This window comes from Triturus cristatus, chromosome 8 (genome assembly GCF_964204655.1).
Source record: "Triturus cristatus chromosome 8, aTriCri1.1, whole genome shotgun sequence".
NCBI classification, from domain to species: Eukaryota; Metazoa; Chordata; class Amphibia; order Caudata; family Salamandridae; genus Triturus; species Triturus cristatus.
The window spans coordinates 1,455,744,999-1,455,761,585 of NC_140591.1; the positions used below are offsets into that span (position 1 = coordinate 1,455,744,999).

The 16,587-nt window shown below is 44.6% G+C and overlaps 1 protein-coding gene across 1 annotated transcript in view; it reads left to right on the forward strand.

The window, feature by feature from the left end:
* Positions 1 to 16,587, forward strand: part of GDPD4 (glycerophosphodiester phosphodiesterase domain containing 4) — a 349,739-nt gene that overhangs the window by 312,932 nt on the left and 20,220 nt on the right. The window contains exons 12-15 of the mRNA XM_085623257.1: positions 461 to 618; positions 7,872 to 8,019; positions 9,881 to 9,963; positions 14,776 to 14,831. Coding sequence (XP_085479383.1) covers positions 461 to 618; positions 7,872 to 8,019; positions 9,881 to 9,963; positions 14,776 to 14,831 — 445 coding nt within the window. The remainder of the gene's footprint in view (positions 1 to 460; positions 619 to 7,871; positions 8,020 to 9,880; positions 9,964 to 14,775; positions 14,832 to 16,587) is intronic.

The following is a 16,587-nucleotide window of genomic DNA, read 5'->3' on the forward strand; positions in this document are numbered from 1 at the left end:
AGGAATTTGAGAAGTGAGAGAAGAGCGAAAAAGGTGGTAATTAGAAATTATGTAGGTGCCAGCTTCTAGGGCTCACTTTCCCAAATAGAGACAGCTACTTTTTAGATTTGTTTACTGGGATGGTCCATTTGATCCATGGCTTTGGGTCTCTTGCATCTCTTACATTGCACCTGAAAGTCTCTGCTTCCTCATCTTGGATAAAAGTGCGTTTCTTGTTGACACCATTTCAAAGTTTCAGGATATCCACTGTGATGTCTAAGGTAAATGGGAATCATTTACACAGTAGTAAACCTGAATATCTTGCAGTAGCCTTGACTCTGTGGATTATGGATTTGGAACAATGGCTCATTTTTTCCCCAGTGCTTGTCCTACCTCTATTTCAATGTTTGGCATGAGTGAGGTTAATGCAAGCAGACCTCTTAATGGTATACTGCTGATTCAAAACTATTTTTCCTCATAGGTTCTGTGGCTTCCCAATGAAGTTAGGGCAGAGGTGGCTGCAGTAGCTCCAGGATTTCACCAGACTCTGGGGAAGAAGGCGCCCATCGAAGAGCTTGTGAAAAGCAATATAGTGAAACTGAATCTGCACTACAGTGAAATGTCCAGCGAAGACATCAGGTAGGCAGCATAGCACATATTACAACACTTTCTTCTAGGATGACTTCACAGAAAGAACGGGCTTCTCCAAATTTGTACGAATTTAACGGAATTTACACTACCTTGGATGATCTTTGAGCGAATGAGTGGCGCATGTTGTTAAAGCATTTTGTTTCAGAGTGAATTGTCCTCACCAACTCTTCTCCAAGAGAGATTTTACATAGTAGAAAGGAATTAAGTTATTGACATTTTAAAAGAATCCATTAGCAGGCACTGTAGTGACACATCTCAAAAAGCGTGTTTCATAAAAATTTATTAAATCCCATTTGTCTATCTCTTAATAAAAACGTTCAGTGCTTTCCTCTCAAAATCTACATTTTGTGGCACTTACTGATGGAATAGATGCGGGAAGAAGAGAACTAAAGTAGGAGTACGTAGCCTTGAACACACTTCACCCAAACTGCCCCCACAGTCGCAGGAGATCTCCTGGGTCAAATCCAGTTAAAAAATGTTTAACAATGTGTGATTTCAATATTCACAAAATGACCTTCCCCTTTATAGAATGCAGTAGGAGAATCAAAATACTGACATAATGACTTTAACAATGCTACTCAAAGAATGTCACAAAAGTTCCCTCTAGCTCACACTGGCATCCTCTCCCAGGCATTGTGGAACACAAATCATTCAGTCTAACAACAACTCCACCTCATATTAGCCCTGTTGGACATTCTTAGTCGGATGAACTCCATAGTTGTACACCGTGATCACAACATTCATGTATTTATTTCCACTCTAGTGTACCTTATTGCATATTTGATTTAGTCTGAATGAAAATCCTCGGTTGATACTTATATTGCACAGAATCATGGAGGCCACCCAATGTACATTTACATCAGGGTCTGTCTATCAGCAGTTCAGATTTCATGAAGGCGTGTCCAGAGTAGCAGAGGTTAGCACCTTGGGGTGAGCCCGTTTAAAGAGTCTACACCGAGGGCATCTCTTGTATCGGCATCCTTATGAACTTTACTGGTGATGTAATGTGCAGCAGGTAATAGTCCGTTCAGGCAAGGTAGTGGAGGCTTGTAGTTGGTGCCAGGCAGACTAAAGCCTACCATATTTATAGATCTCCACCTATCTGGCAGAGATCTCTATGCCTTCAGAAGAGCCACTGCCATGCCATTGTAGCAGCTCTGAAGGCACTGTACCTTGGCTGAGTGGCTGCCATTTTGTTTTTCAAAAGCAAACTCCCAAAGTAGGAGTTTGTATTTGAAAATAAAACTAATAGCCCTAACACTATGGTAGTATTCTCACATGATGGTATATTAAAAATAAAATTACAAATAGTAAGCAAAGGTCTACATAGTAAGATCTCTACTACAGAAAAACACAAAACAACAAGAAAACAGTATGTGTAAATTCAACATAAAATCGTTCAACTTCTAAGACCTTTTCCTCACTAGAACACTCTTCCTTTCTTGGCTACCTGTCCATTACAAACTAATAATGTTGCACCAGGGACAGATACAAAGTTTCTTCACCAATCACGTCTATTACAAACTCGTTGCAGCTTTTCTCCTTAACTCTTACCTCCTTAACCCTGACTCAACTCTCATTTTCAATCCTGTTTTCCCACAGACTCCCTTTCTAATCCTAGTTTTTGAGAGAACAAGGGCAACTACATATAGATACCTACCTCACATCCTCAATCCTTCCATCTTGTGTTATAACTCTGTTATCTTGACAGCCATCACCTTCAGAGAATTGCACCTGTTTCCTGTTACTAAGAAACACCACTAAATGCACCCTTGTCCCTTCCACCCACCTGATAATGGGTTTCTTTAAATATTTAGTTTTGTTTTTTAACCTTAACATGGCTTCCCTTGCTTGACTGCTGTGCCTCTTCCACTTTAGGAAGCACTAAATCTTTTCATCTTAAACTCACCTACAACCCAATTCCCGTTACTTCCTCGTCCATCTTCCTCGATACTGTCCTCACATGCAAGATTTTACCTGCATCTTGAAGAACCTGTTTCCTAGCCCACCAGAAAATATTTCCTCCATCATGGCTGCCAGTACCCAGAAGGCAATAGAAAAGGGAGGAACTACCACATCACTTACTGTTTTTTCTTTTCTGAAAACCTGACTCCTTAGCTGATGTGATAAGTTTATTGTTGTTTTATGATGTATGTTTGTCACTTCCTTTCTTCAAATTCGGTTATTTCGTTTTCAATAGTTTGCTTTAGTAGCTTTCTAAAGATTTATATCTGGACGCCATGCTATAGCAGACGGCACATAGGCCAGTCAAGATGCCAGACCGGCACTTGCTTCAAGTCAGACACATGTCAATATAATATGTAATACTCGCTCTTGGGGGCATTATATTCTGACATTTAAACCTACAGCACTAAGCAAATAATTGTGCAGGCTTTACTACTCCACAGACGCCCATCCTAACATGGCACGTTCGGCTCAGTCTCCTACGAGTGTTGCAGCAAGAGTGCTGGTTGTTAACGAACCAGCCCAAACAGGAAGCTTCAGTTGCATTCTTCTCCCAATTGCTGCGGGAACTGCCACATGTGCTTGTTGGTTGGCATTTTGGCTAAATTTCAGAGCTTTCTCTCTCCTTATCTGGGCAGTTCCTTCCTTACTTTGGAGGAGGCAATAAATTGGTACCTGGGCCCTCTTCAGAAGCTCCATCTATGTTCTTCATTCAGCAGATGATTGAAATGGCACTGGAGGCAGGCCTTAGAGCCAGGGAGGGCCCTTCACCCAAAAAGATTTGTGGGATACAAGATGGAGATGATCCTGCAGCTGATATGGAGGAGGTGGAAAGAGGTCGCCTCATTCAGGAGACTGACCTTTCAAATGTAGCGCTGGGAAGTTGATCCAGGTAGCCATGCACTTTATAAGTTCTGAAGAATGGAATAGAAATGTGCTCCAGTATTTGCGAATAATCTCAATCTACCCACTCCAAATACTTCTGTTGATGAGCCTTTCTCACAATACCTGAAACAAGAACTGGAGTCTGTTCCATTCCATGCAGCTATCTGACGAGTCCTGGCACATGAATGCAAGGATATTGAAAAGTCAACCTTTCCACAGATTTTGCCCAAATGGCACTAAATAGATATATTTTCAGATGAGTTTCCAGCCGTGCTAAAAGTGGGTAATCTTATGGCAAGCCTTTAGTCTCAGGGCAACATCATATCTGAGGACGCATTAGCCCCCAATTCTGTCGACAAGAATGTTGAAAGTGCGGAAAAGAGTTCATATGCTGCCTCCAGTTTCGCAGTACAAGCAAACATGTACACAACCTACGCAGTATAGTCGTTTTTGAATTATTTCCAAACTTTAGCTGACAGCATGGAGGAAGGTTTGGACTGTACATCCCTCCTTTTCCTCAGGGAGCAGAAGTTGTTTTTTTAAATCAGATTGGTCATTTGATAATCTGTGTGCTTCAGCAGTAGCTGCAAGGGCAGCCATTTCTGCTCGTCATCTGTGGATGAGGTCTTGGAAAGCTGATACATTGCAGAAATTGGTGTTAATGAAGTTGCCCTTTGATGGTTCCAGGCTCTTCGTCCAACATTTGGAAGATATGATAAAAAAAGACAGTTGAGAACAAAAAGCTTGTAGCTCCAGTCAAGTCTTTCTCGGGGCAAATGCCTTGGCTATAAGAGAGCTTTTCTGCCTACGAGTTCTAAACGGGTATCGCAGCCCTTTTGAGGATGGGTTTGTGGCCAGGGGGCCGAAAATCAACTGCTATGGTTTGCAGTAGGAACCGATCATTGCCAGTTTCGAGTCCTTCGTTTTGGGTTGACTTTGGCCCGTAGGTTTTTAGAAAGCTCTTGGATCCTTGGGTATTTGTCCCATTGCTCATCGAATTGGCGGCGGTGAGAGCTGATCTATTGTTTTTTCTTCTCCTGATCAATGATCAGTAAGTCTGCATTCAGACCGACAACCAGATGGTGAAAACCTACATGAATCGGCAAGGGGGAATGGTTCAATCTCTCCATCTTATTTCCAGAGAGATTTGTTTTTGAGCGGCACTCACTCTCCACTCTCTGAAGGCAGTGTATCTTCCGGGGAGAGGTACTGGGCCTACTGACCAACTCTGCAGGACATTTCCCTATTTAATATCTGTAGGAAGGTAGGATCCTACTACATGTGTACTCCCACTTTTTGCCTGGTGCTAAACTGGTTTTTGACTAGTCTGACTGGGATCCTGCTAATCAGGACCCCAGTCTACCTGCTTTCTCCCTAAACTGTTATGTTATGTACTTTGGTACACTCCAGATTGGAAACTGGGGTACCCTTGTCAGTCCTAGTATATGATACCCATGTACCCAGGGCATAGGTACCCCAGAGGCCTCCCATGGGCTGAAACATGTATTATGCCATCCATGGGAGGCCATGCAAAATAGAACTACAGGCCTGCCATTGCAGCCTGTGTAAGTTATAGGTTTACTATCTCTAAGGGTCATTGCACTTAAAACCTATAAGTCACCCTTATAGCAGGCCTTTACAATCCCGAAGGCAGGGTTCTTGGTCCCTAGTGAGAGGGTACCCCTGCATGAGCAGGACACCCCTGCAGCCTACGGAGTCCATCTCCTGGGTTGTCAGTAAAGCAGCTGCATACTAATATAGAGGGGCATTATGTGACAGCGTGATGACCAACTCTAAAACGGCTGCAACAAACACTATCATGTTTGGTGTCAAACATGTTGGAATCATACCCCCACACCGGTTACCGGTGTGGGATGTATAATTCCACCCATCAGAAGCATCCCTCATGGAGCTCCTGGTGCTCCTGGTACCAGCCCTCTAGTCCCAGGCAGCACAAAATGGTTGCTACCGACCAGAGACACATGTCTGCCCTACTGCTGCTGAGCCAATCTCGAGCAGGAAAAGGCAGGACAATAGGCATCCTGTGTCAGGGAATGTGTGACCGCCTCTCAGACAGAATTTAGTGTATTGGGGCTGGGTAGGTGAGCTTGTAAGCACCTGAAAGTCTGAATGAGGGGCACACTTGGTGTCCCTGTGCATAGTCCAGTTCAGACTAGTCCTGCGAGCCGTTGGCTCCTGCTCTGGTGCAAAACTGGACAAAGGACATGGGAGTAACCTCCCCCCTGTCCAGGCCCTCCCCTGGAAGGGTCCCCTGAATCTTTCCAACGCTCTCCCGTGGGTACTTTAGGGCTTACCGGACTGTAGGACCTTAGATTAGTCGTGGACAAGATTCAGAACTGAAACCACTGCACTTCGACCGTCTGGGTACTCTGGACTTTGTTTGGCCTGACGTTGTTTCCCTCTGAGTCTGTTGCATCATCTGTGCCTGTGCACCATTACAGGATCAGTGCAGGACCTGTGGAGCATCCAAGACACCTGAAGATAATCTCCCTTGGAGTGAAAGAGTCACTCCCCTGCATTCGCAGGCACCGCGACACTGCTGACTGGTCTGCTGATCCCGAGCTCCTACGGACTCCAAACAGTCCAGCAACACAGTAGGTGGGTTCTTACGTCCCTTGAGGCCTGAGCTACCCTCTCACTCAGTTTGAGGCCAGAATCCCACGTGGGGGCTGCAATACGAATCCCTGTGCACTGCGTACATTTGCAAGTGCAAGTGCCTGTTGGCAATTTTGCAACAAGTGCATTGGGCTCTGAGTAGCCCCAACCTCTGGCAACTTCTCCTGCAAAGATCTTCAACCACCTCGCACCGAGTGCTCCGTGGCCTGGTATTTTGTGAAGCTGCTCGAGGTCCTCTTGCGACTCCTGTGCCTCTAGTCTGTGGGTCCAATACAGGGTCAACTTTGCTTTCCTTGGGCTCCCCTGATTGCTCGGGCCTGCCCTGACTCCCCTGTTTGTGGTGAGTCCCCTGGACCTTGCTGATCCAAACCGTACACTTCCTTGACCTTTGCGTGGGTTGCCGTTGCCAAGGCTTGTTGGTGCTCCCGCCGGACACCGACCCCTCAGCACTTAACCTCCTTTGTGGGACAGCTCGCATCCGGCTCCTGGTTGTCCCCGACATCGCCTGGTCCCCGCAGCTGCCGAGTCAAGGTCACTGTCCACTATCCTGAAGCACCCGACATCGGTGGGCATGCATCTACCGAGCCCCTGGTCACTCTCAAGTGACCCAGACTCTGTCCCCTCTGCTTTCAGGTATTCTTCGACAAAAATCCACGTTTGGATTCCAACAGACACTTTCTCCTCTTCCAGCAGTGGCACTCTCTCGAAGTCCTCCATTGGGTTCGACGGCGGTTTCCAACACCACTTCACACCTATGCACCAGGCTTCCCTGGGATAGGTAACTTGGATACTTCGGTATCCATGGGTGGGGTGGCTCTCCAACCTTCGGTCTTCCACGGGGTTTCTTCGAAGTCCACTGGGAAGGGTCCATAAACTTAAAAAATCCAACTGCGATGTGCACATAGACTTGTACGGAGCACGCAGTCGTGTTCTCACACTGCACACGCACTCTATGGGGTCCCTATCTACTCACTTTGGCTGGTTCCTTGGGGTCCTAGCAATTCTACGTCCTCTCAACACTGTCTTGACTTGAGGCGTGGTTCTTATACCACTTTCTTAGTATATGGTTTACCCCCCAGGCCCACTGTGTACTAGTGCTATTTACTGTCATTTCTTTGCTTAAATATTGTGTGCTTTGTGTCTATCTCCGTGTAGGAGATACTGTAACGTACTAGAAAGTGTTCCATAATAAATACATATTTTTATAACTACTGTGTGGTTCTCTTTTCATTTAATCTATACTATAAGATTGCATTCTGGTAAAACAAGCTGCTTTACACTCCTTCAAGACTAAGCTTGAAGGCTTCTCTCCACAGCTACCACTTGGATAGCTTTCTAATGTTGTCTGAGACCTCTTAAATCACCATAAGGGTTGCCTGGACTGGTGCAAGGTGCCCACTGTAATTAGTGGACATCATATACCAGGCCAGCTTCTCACAGTTTTGAAGTCTTGGCTGCAAAGTTTTAATTTTAGTTTGGAATGCTGGTGAGGATCCTTCCGGCTGGAAGGTCCTAGATGATGGACGCCTTTGCAGCTTAGAATGATTTATCACACATAGCATTTAGGAAAGCCCTGAAAACTTCCCTGTTGATCTGGGATCGCTTGTGCACGAGCTTCATCTTTTCCTGGATTTTCCTCTTTACCAGAAGCTGTTCATTACTGTTGGCTTTCTTATAGTAACTTGTTGAAGTCCTAGAAGTGTGCGGAAACCATTGCTGTTGTTTTCCTTTTTTAATGATTATTGTTGTTACAGCACTTACGCCAGCGCCAATATCACCACAAACCTCTATGTGATAAGTGAGCCGTGGCTGTTCTCATTGGCTTGGTGCTCGGGGGCTCACTCTGTGACCACCAACGCCGCTCACATCCTGAGGAAGATAGATCAGCCACTATTTCTCATGGCAAGTATTAACTCAAGACCCTGCTTTTTCACACCCTAGAAATATAGCTACAGGTTTCTTGCTGCTTACTGTCTTCTAACAAAACAGAATGTAAAGACACTGCTGTGGTTGTGTCAAACATTGGAAAACGGACACCCCGGAGTGGCACTTAAAGACAGAGTCACAGCTAAATTGCTTTATTTAATTTATTGGTAATTTTTTTTAAAATTTTGAGTTCCATGTAAAGTGCTTTTTCACCCACAGGGTTTCGAGGCACTGGTAGCAACAACCTCAAGGCTTACAGTGATCAAGATCAAGAACTATTGGACTGCTTCATCGATGAAACATTTGCAAAGTCAATCGTTCACACCTTCGCCAATGGTTGTTAGCCATTCTGCACAGCATTGCCGAAGCTGTGCAGCATGGCTAAAGTAAATTTTGTAGCTCCTGATCTGAGTCAGACTAGTAGGTAAAAACAAAATGAATAAAAATATGAGGAATGCGAGATTGGAAGCAACAGGGGCACAAACAGCGGGCGAAGCAATGGGGGGGTTGGTTAGAAGCAACAAAGGGGAGGACTGAGACCACAGAAGCAACAGGCGCAGGACAGGGGGAGACGTAAGCAACACATGGGTTCAGGAGATGGGGAAGCCACAAGGGGAGGGTGGGAGAAGCAGACACACCATAGGGAAGGATAGATGCAATATAGAGAAGCACACAGGCAAGCACAACATGGAGGAGAGCTGGGTGAGGCACACAGGGACAAACAGCAGAAGGGGGAGAGAAGTACATGAGGGAGACAGCTGAGAAACACACACTCTCAAAGAGTGCTTAAACACAAATAAGGGCATAAAGTAGAAGGTGGCAAGCAACAGTAGGGGCAGTACAAGGGAGAAGCAACAACATGGGCAGTGGATAGGGGTAAGCAACAACAGACAGCAGGCAAGGAACAAGAGGGACAGCGTCTGGTAGCAAACCACAAGACGGACAGCAGGTGGGGCAGGCAACAAGACTTACAGCAGGTGGGGGCAAGCAACACCATACAGCGGAAGGGGGGCAAGCAATAACACACAGCGGGTGGGGCAATCCACAACATGAACATTAGGAAGGGGACAAGCAACAACACGGATGGGGGTAGAAAGAAGAACATGAAGGAGCCAGCTCTCAAATACACAAAAAGAAAAAAGTAGCTCCCAGAATGCGAACAGTGGAAATATAATGTTTTTTGGGCATGCTCCAGGGGAGTGTTAAACACAAGAAGAGGACGAGAAGTCCTCTTTGGTTAACAAATGAACAAATAAGAGTGACTATGAAGCAACCAATAGTAAGCAGTGGGCGGGCTCAAAGGCCACAGTCTGGACCTAAAAACATGTTAAGATAGGAAGAGGAGGACAAGGTGAGATTTGGTTGATTAAAAGGCAAGTTTGTAGATGTGTTAGGTCCAGCAATACAGAGTCCAAAATAATTGTTGCAGCATCTGTGAATGTCTATTTTTTAACTTTGAAGAGTTGTTGCAGCACTTGTACATGACTGTTTTTTCACTGTGAACAGAGCCTGAGAAGGGCGATTTTTTCACTTTAAAGAGGCGTTGCAGCACCTCTGTATAAGAGACTTGGTGAACCCCTGAGAGATCTTGAAAAAGCTGTTGTTAACCTAAAATTAAGTATGTGAAGAAACTTACACTGCACCCCATTGGCACTTCACCAGTCTCAAGATTGAACAATCCAGAACAAAGGAAACTGTTTTTAGGTTAAATGTGACCTACTCTAAATTCCCTTGGACCTCACAAAAATAATGCCATAAATAGGAAGAAAGTATATACTGCCTCTGTGTCCATACATCACTAATGAGCCTTTGATGACACTTTTCCTTTCTTTTCTAGACCCCCGATCAGTATAGGTTTGTATGGATCCTGACAGACGTCCTCTCTGCAGTACTCATCGGACTCATCTTCACTCTTCATATGTAAGTTAACTCCTTGGCACTACTATCTTCATTCAATTGTAGGCCATACCAAGGAAATATATGCCATCCATTTTACTTTTTGATTGCTTTCTAACTTTAATGGCCTTTTCGCTGGCATGTACTGTACTTACCCCAAGAGTGAAAGTCAACCCCAGGTTCAAGGAACACAGGAAAACTGCCTGTTTAGGACAATGTTTGTGCAGTTTATACAAGCACCAACATCCATTTCCCTTTACTAACCATGAAGGCACCAAGTGAGGACTGAGGGATGGCTCTTTTGGCAGCTGGTCTTTGGTCAGAATTAGGTTCATTATGGCTTGTTTGGCCTTATGCCCACACAAAACAGTCCACTATATGAGCTGAACTAAGCAGTCTGGTCAGCTGACCTGCACCTTCCAAGAATCCCCAGATTCAAGATGTCCTCGAAGACAGGAATATATTTACTGCCCCAAGTCACCAAATACAAGGGTATCATCAATCAGAGGATTGTAAACCCAGTAAATCAGAGGATTGCCCCAGTTAGAGGCTTATAAACGTGTTATGCCAGCATCTGGGGGTGCTTCTCACCACCCGATTGTAATATGACTAGGATGGAGGAAGGATGGTGGTGGGACTCGCCGGCACTTGCTCCTTTTTCAGCTTGCCTGGTTCTCAGCAGAAGGGGGACATTGGACTCTTCATCCCAACACTCCCAAGGGATCATGGGAAATTTTAGGGTCATCTTCCTTGGGGATTAAAAGCCCCCCAATAAAGAGTCCAATTCCAGCAAATCCCTCACCATTCCCAATTGTGGATTGCATGACTGCCTTCAGTTCACTGGGTCCTTGAGGTTCTGGGGGCGCTGGTTCCCCAATATTACCCTGCACTGCCTTGGAAGGTAGAGTTGTAAAGCAGAGCACAGGCGTCAGCATGGCAGTGCTTTCAACACCAGGATGGACCAGTCACCCCCACTCTATTCTCCCACCTGTCCACCAGTGTCATTAAAGGGATAATACTTCTGGGACCGATGGCTGGACGTGTCAGGGTGGTGTTGGAGGTGAGGACTGGGTGAAGCGGTTCCCCTGCTTAAGTCTAGATAAACCACAAAATGCTCTGACGTGGCTATCAAAAAACAATAAAATAACACAATATATTAAATTCACAAGAACGTGGTCAGAGTCAATTTTGATAGCACTTTGGGGAAGTTGAAGCATTTACTTCATTTAAAATGCAAAACAGGAACTGAGTGGAACAACTCAAACAAAGGGGCCTATTTACAACAAAGTGATGGAGTGCGGCGTTAGCCTCCTTGGCTTAACGTCAAGCTCCGAAACTTCTGAAACGCAGGGCTGCACCATATTTACAACAATATGGTGCTGTCTTATGTTTCCCCCTGCGCCTAGCCTAGCACCAACACAGGCACCCATGCACCATAGTGCAAGTGTTTCTGCATTGAGAATGGCCAGGATGTGGCAAAACATGTAATTCGTGCTAGCCTGGATACAACTAGTTGCTTGAGGCAAGCAGTCAGTACCAGTGTGATGATTCATCGCCATGTCTGGATGTAGCCCACTGGGTTTTCAGATGTACAGGCATCGCTTATAGATACCCCTTTTGATGGATTTCTCCTATTTGTTGAAAAAGCTGACTCCACCTTAGAACATCTCAAACAGAGTTGAGCCACGCCGCTTTCTTTGAGCTTCGAATATACTGCCAGACAGTTTTCCCAGCACTTTCCGAGGCTACTCAAGGGAGTTGATATACAGGCAGTGCCAGGTCCCTCTGCCCCACAGCAGGCACCACTATGCTTTTGTGGACAGGGAGAGGGATCAAACAGGCACCATACAGGTCTGCAAGTGCACCAGTCTTACTAGTCCCTCTCCCCTGTGACATCAGCTGCCAAGCCACTTTAGTTTGTCCTTAGCAGCGCATACCAACCCAGTAGGAGACAGGATCCAACGTTGTGTGGCAAGGCTTGATGTATTTAGCTAGCTTACTTTGCCTCGGAGCTGGTTTATGTTTTGCCATCTCCGGATATTTGTCTGTCAGCCAGACCCCCACCTGGGGGCAGCACAAGCAGCACCAAACCTACCCAGCAGGGGCCCGCCGCCGCGCCAAATCACAATTCTTATACTGTGGCACTGAGCCCAGAAGACCCTATCAAGCAGGTGGAATGAGCGGCTCAATACAGTTCCAGGTACTCAGGGCAAATGAGGATCCTGCAGGGGGTAGAGACTAGCAGTATTCTGGCCTTCCAAGGCCCCCTCATCGGCAAGGGGTAGTCCGTTACATATTGCCCTCCCTGCTCTGGTTGTGGCCTACTGATGGTTGGCAGCCACCAGGGGTGTAAGGTTAAGCCCCTTGGTGTGGTTGCTCCATGCATCCTCTGTCCCCTGGGGGGGCATTACCTACACAGGCTTTGCCGTGTCCCTCGGATCTGCTACCACTCTAGTGTGAGACAGGAGGAGGGGTAGCAAGCAAGCCGAGTGCTTAAAGGCCTTGAATTTGATGCCTCCCACCTGGGCTCTGTACTTTTTTTCTCCCAGCCATGCCTGGCCCTTAGTGCCCTGTATCAGTGCGCTGACCACGCGCTCTACCCGGTCTTGGAGAGGAGACTTCACCTCTGTTGGGTATTGTGTATCTTCTTTCGTGATGGGTGCAGCGGCATCACCGCAAAGGCTGTGGTGCTGCCCAACCCGCCTGCCCGGTTTTCCCCACGATGGAGCATTCTCTGTCTCTAAATTTAGCTCCACCACCATCAGATTAATTTATTCAGCATTCCAGGGGTATCTGTAACAGTGATCTAACCTCTGATGGGTCAAGGTTTATTTAGGATGAACGGCGCAAGCAAGGAGCTTACTTACAATGAGGCTGCCATCTTGCCGATCCAACCATGCTGCCCAACGAGCATTTTTTTTAAATTGTGGTGGAGGACTGCAGGTAGTGCAGCAACCCCCCAGCAAAATTAAAAACAGTATGTCTCCTAGGTAATTAAATTCATGATCCCAGGAGAGCTTACCATATGTTTTTTAAAGCACTCAGAGCTGGGCCTCTAGTCTCTGCAGCTCGAGTGTAGTGCCATCTTGTGGTTGTTGTTATGGCTAAATTTTGTAGCTTGAAAAATGTTTTTTTTAAAACAAACTCAGACATGTTGATTTTTAATACAACTGAATTAAAACTTTTTATGACAATCACTTTTATTAAACATTGCAATGTGTGAATTAATTAAATAAACATTTGATTATAATTATTGGTGGTATTTTGACAAAGACACTAGATTTGCTTTATATCTACTGACTCCTTGATGAAGCTAATAGGCCCACTTGTTATATTTTGGTGTTCTAACCCTTTGACACAGTCAGTAAGTCTTCCATAATTAAAATAACACCCTGTAAACGGTAACATCACATAGTCAAACTTCGGGGGTTGGGGCTGAATACCCTGCACTATGGGGGACAGGGCATTTGCAAGGTGTTGAGCGCAGGTCTGGCTGCATGCCTTGCACCCTACCCCACAGTGTGCACGGCCAAAGTCTGGGCCCGGCACAGGGTTGGCCAACCATGGAGGATTGAATGCAGGGCCTGGCATGGACAGCCAAGGCCGTGTCCGGTTCTGGGTTGATCTCCCAACCATATACCACATGCAGCTGAAAGATGTCCCTGGCATAGGGGTAGCCCCCCCCCCCAACCACGCATCGCCTTGGCCACATAGCCTGCACAAGGTTGGTATAGTAAAAAATAATACTTTAACTTAAAAGGTCCTAGAAATTTACTAGAAAAACCAAAGGTTAAAAGTGAATTTATAGTTAGGTATGGAAATAATATCTTACTTTACAATAAAAAAGTCTTAGACATTCACTGAAAAAATAGAGTGGAATTATAGTTGAGTGAAAATAGTTACAACATAGATTGGTAAACTAAAAAAAAGCCAACATTTACCAGTATTAGTTAACTGAAATAACTATAACTTGTGCCAGAAACTACCTATAACTCTAGCCCTCGCCATGCACTGCTTATACTCTCACATATTACATCACTCATGACCGGTTCAATGCATTGATAACACAGCTGACGACATCTGAAATGACATAATTTATCACAACACTATGCACAGCGAAGGCACGAATTACAGTTAGCTCATAGTGCGAGTTATAGTTACTTCAGTTAACTATAATGGGTGAATTTCAGTTTTATATATATATATATATATATATATATATATATATATATATATATATATATATATATATATATATATATATATATATATATATATATATTTATTTATATATTTAGTTTTTTTAATTTATATTTCCCTTGGGGTAAAAAATAAAAGTGGCCCAATAACACCTTATTTAGAGCAACTGTTCTAATATTCACACATTCTGCTAGACAGCAAAGGTGAACTTCCATGTTTTTAGCATGAGAAATCACTGTTTAGTGCCTCGCAGATTGGATGTTACAATGCCTTTCTACAGGGACATATCTCTCCTAATAGCCACAATGTGATTTTTTTCTTACTACATCAAGGCAACCCCTGACTGACTACAAATACACAAGAACACAATCTGTGACATAAACCAAATGCATAGATGTGCATAACATGCAGCTTACTATCATTCTTGGAGAAGGGGAGGCACATCATGATCTACTCAAGCTTTTGTCTTCCATGAGCCATGCCCCTCCTAAAAAGCATCAATGGTAATAAATAGCATATAACAACCTGCACAATTGCATATATGCTAAATACACCATGATATACAATACGTGTTATGTGCAGGTGCTTTACATTTTCCTTTATATCCTCCAGTAAATTCTGTATTTGTATTTGCAGGTGGCGGGAGACAGGTTTTTCCTGTTGTTCTAATAACTCCATGCTCCTAGAAAGAGGTACAGTGTGCTTGAATGTTTTACATTTGTGTATGTGGATTGGGCAATATCAGCTAAATGTATATTTATAATATAACCATTCATCGGAGTGCTCTGAAGCAGCCCTAAGACAGCACGTGGTCCTATCCAAGGACATTAAAGCATGCCATGGATGGATATCAGCGCACCATCCAGGATAAGGCATTGTGACTTTGGATCAATATATGGTAATCCTGGTGCCAGATTACTCAATTCTGGATCAAGGTCCCGTTCTACAACAGATAAATCTACGTCTGTTCCCATATTATGGAAGTGGCCTGGGGGCACAATGGGAGATTGCATGTGAGTCCATTCCCATTAGAGGGAGACCACAGATATTTGTTCAATCGGTTTTGGAACAGTAATATTGTGATATGTTTTCCTGTCACCTTAACCTTTTGATTACTGGCCACAGGCAATGTTGTCTATTTGTGGGTTTAAGTTAAGGTAAAACCAGTGGCGGCTGGTGACATTTGAAAGTGGTGAGTTGTAAACGTGGGGCATGACTTTTATAAAGCGAGCGATGTGAACAAGTTCAGTGGACAAACCGGAGGTCCAGGGTGAGTGCCTCTCCCGAGAAAGAAATGAAAAAAACATGGCAAATTGTGCATTTTAAAGCAAATGAATGCAACGATAAAGCAAGGCTTATAAAGCAGTCGTAACATATAGTCTTGAAATATTCAACCCATTAAAAACTGTCCCATATCTTCCTGCATTACTATGTTCCACAGTTACTGTAATGTGTAAATTGTACAGCATAACAACGATATCCCTTTAAAATAAAGTCTTGTCCAGTGTTTTGCACTGCATGCAGCATTAACTTTGGAAGAAATATGCTCTAACCAGAGTTTGAGAAGCACCCACAGCTAGTGGCTGCAACCAGTCATATAGAAATATGTGCAGACAGGTCTGGGATGAAAAAAGTGGGGGCTCTCTATAAAGGAACATATCAAATACATTTCTGTTATTCCCATAGTGTGCCACCTGACCGTTATTTTGGTTTCTCTCTGAGATGTAATTGTATCCAGATAAATGACACAACAACTGACATATATCTAAAGCCTGTCAGTATGATTGGCTTTGTCAACAGGTGTTATAAATAATTAACATTGGAAATGTTTCAATTCAAAAACTGCGAGTCTGTGAATTAAATAGCATCGAGGCCTGTGGAAGGAGTTTAGGACTTCCGTAATGTGTGCTTTATGTTAAATATGTATCCTCTTTTTCTCTGCACATCTTCAACCACCTCTTTCCTCTTCAGCATCCTCTTTTCACTCTTCCCCAAATGCATTTCCTCGCATCTCTGTCACTTCACTGCCCCCAAACATGCACTGCACTCCCTCAAATGTTTCAGTTTTTATGTCCTCATCTCACCAAGTAGGCATCTGCAATTCTATGATAGCCGCCTTTCCAACCTGTGCACCCCGCGGCTGCTGCATTCGCTTTGGTCTGTACCCAGGACAGACCTGCACCATTGTTGTTGGCTTGGTGTAATCATAGGACCAAGAGGAGTTCTACAAACCCCAGACCTCTACCCCACACTGTAAAGGCCTGCCAGATATTCAAACAGTTCTCATTTCCTCCTCCCTGGTGCAGTCGAGCCATTTTGGAAGCAGCTTAAGCCCAGTCTTCAGGCCTGGGGGGCAAAGGGTCTCTCCACTTCATACAGATTTCCCTCCATGCTATTAAAACAAGATATAACAGTTAGCCTCTATGTGTATGTCTCATCTTCTTACTT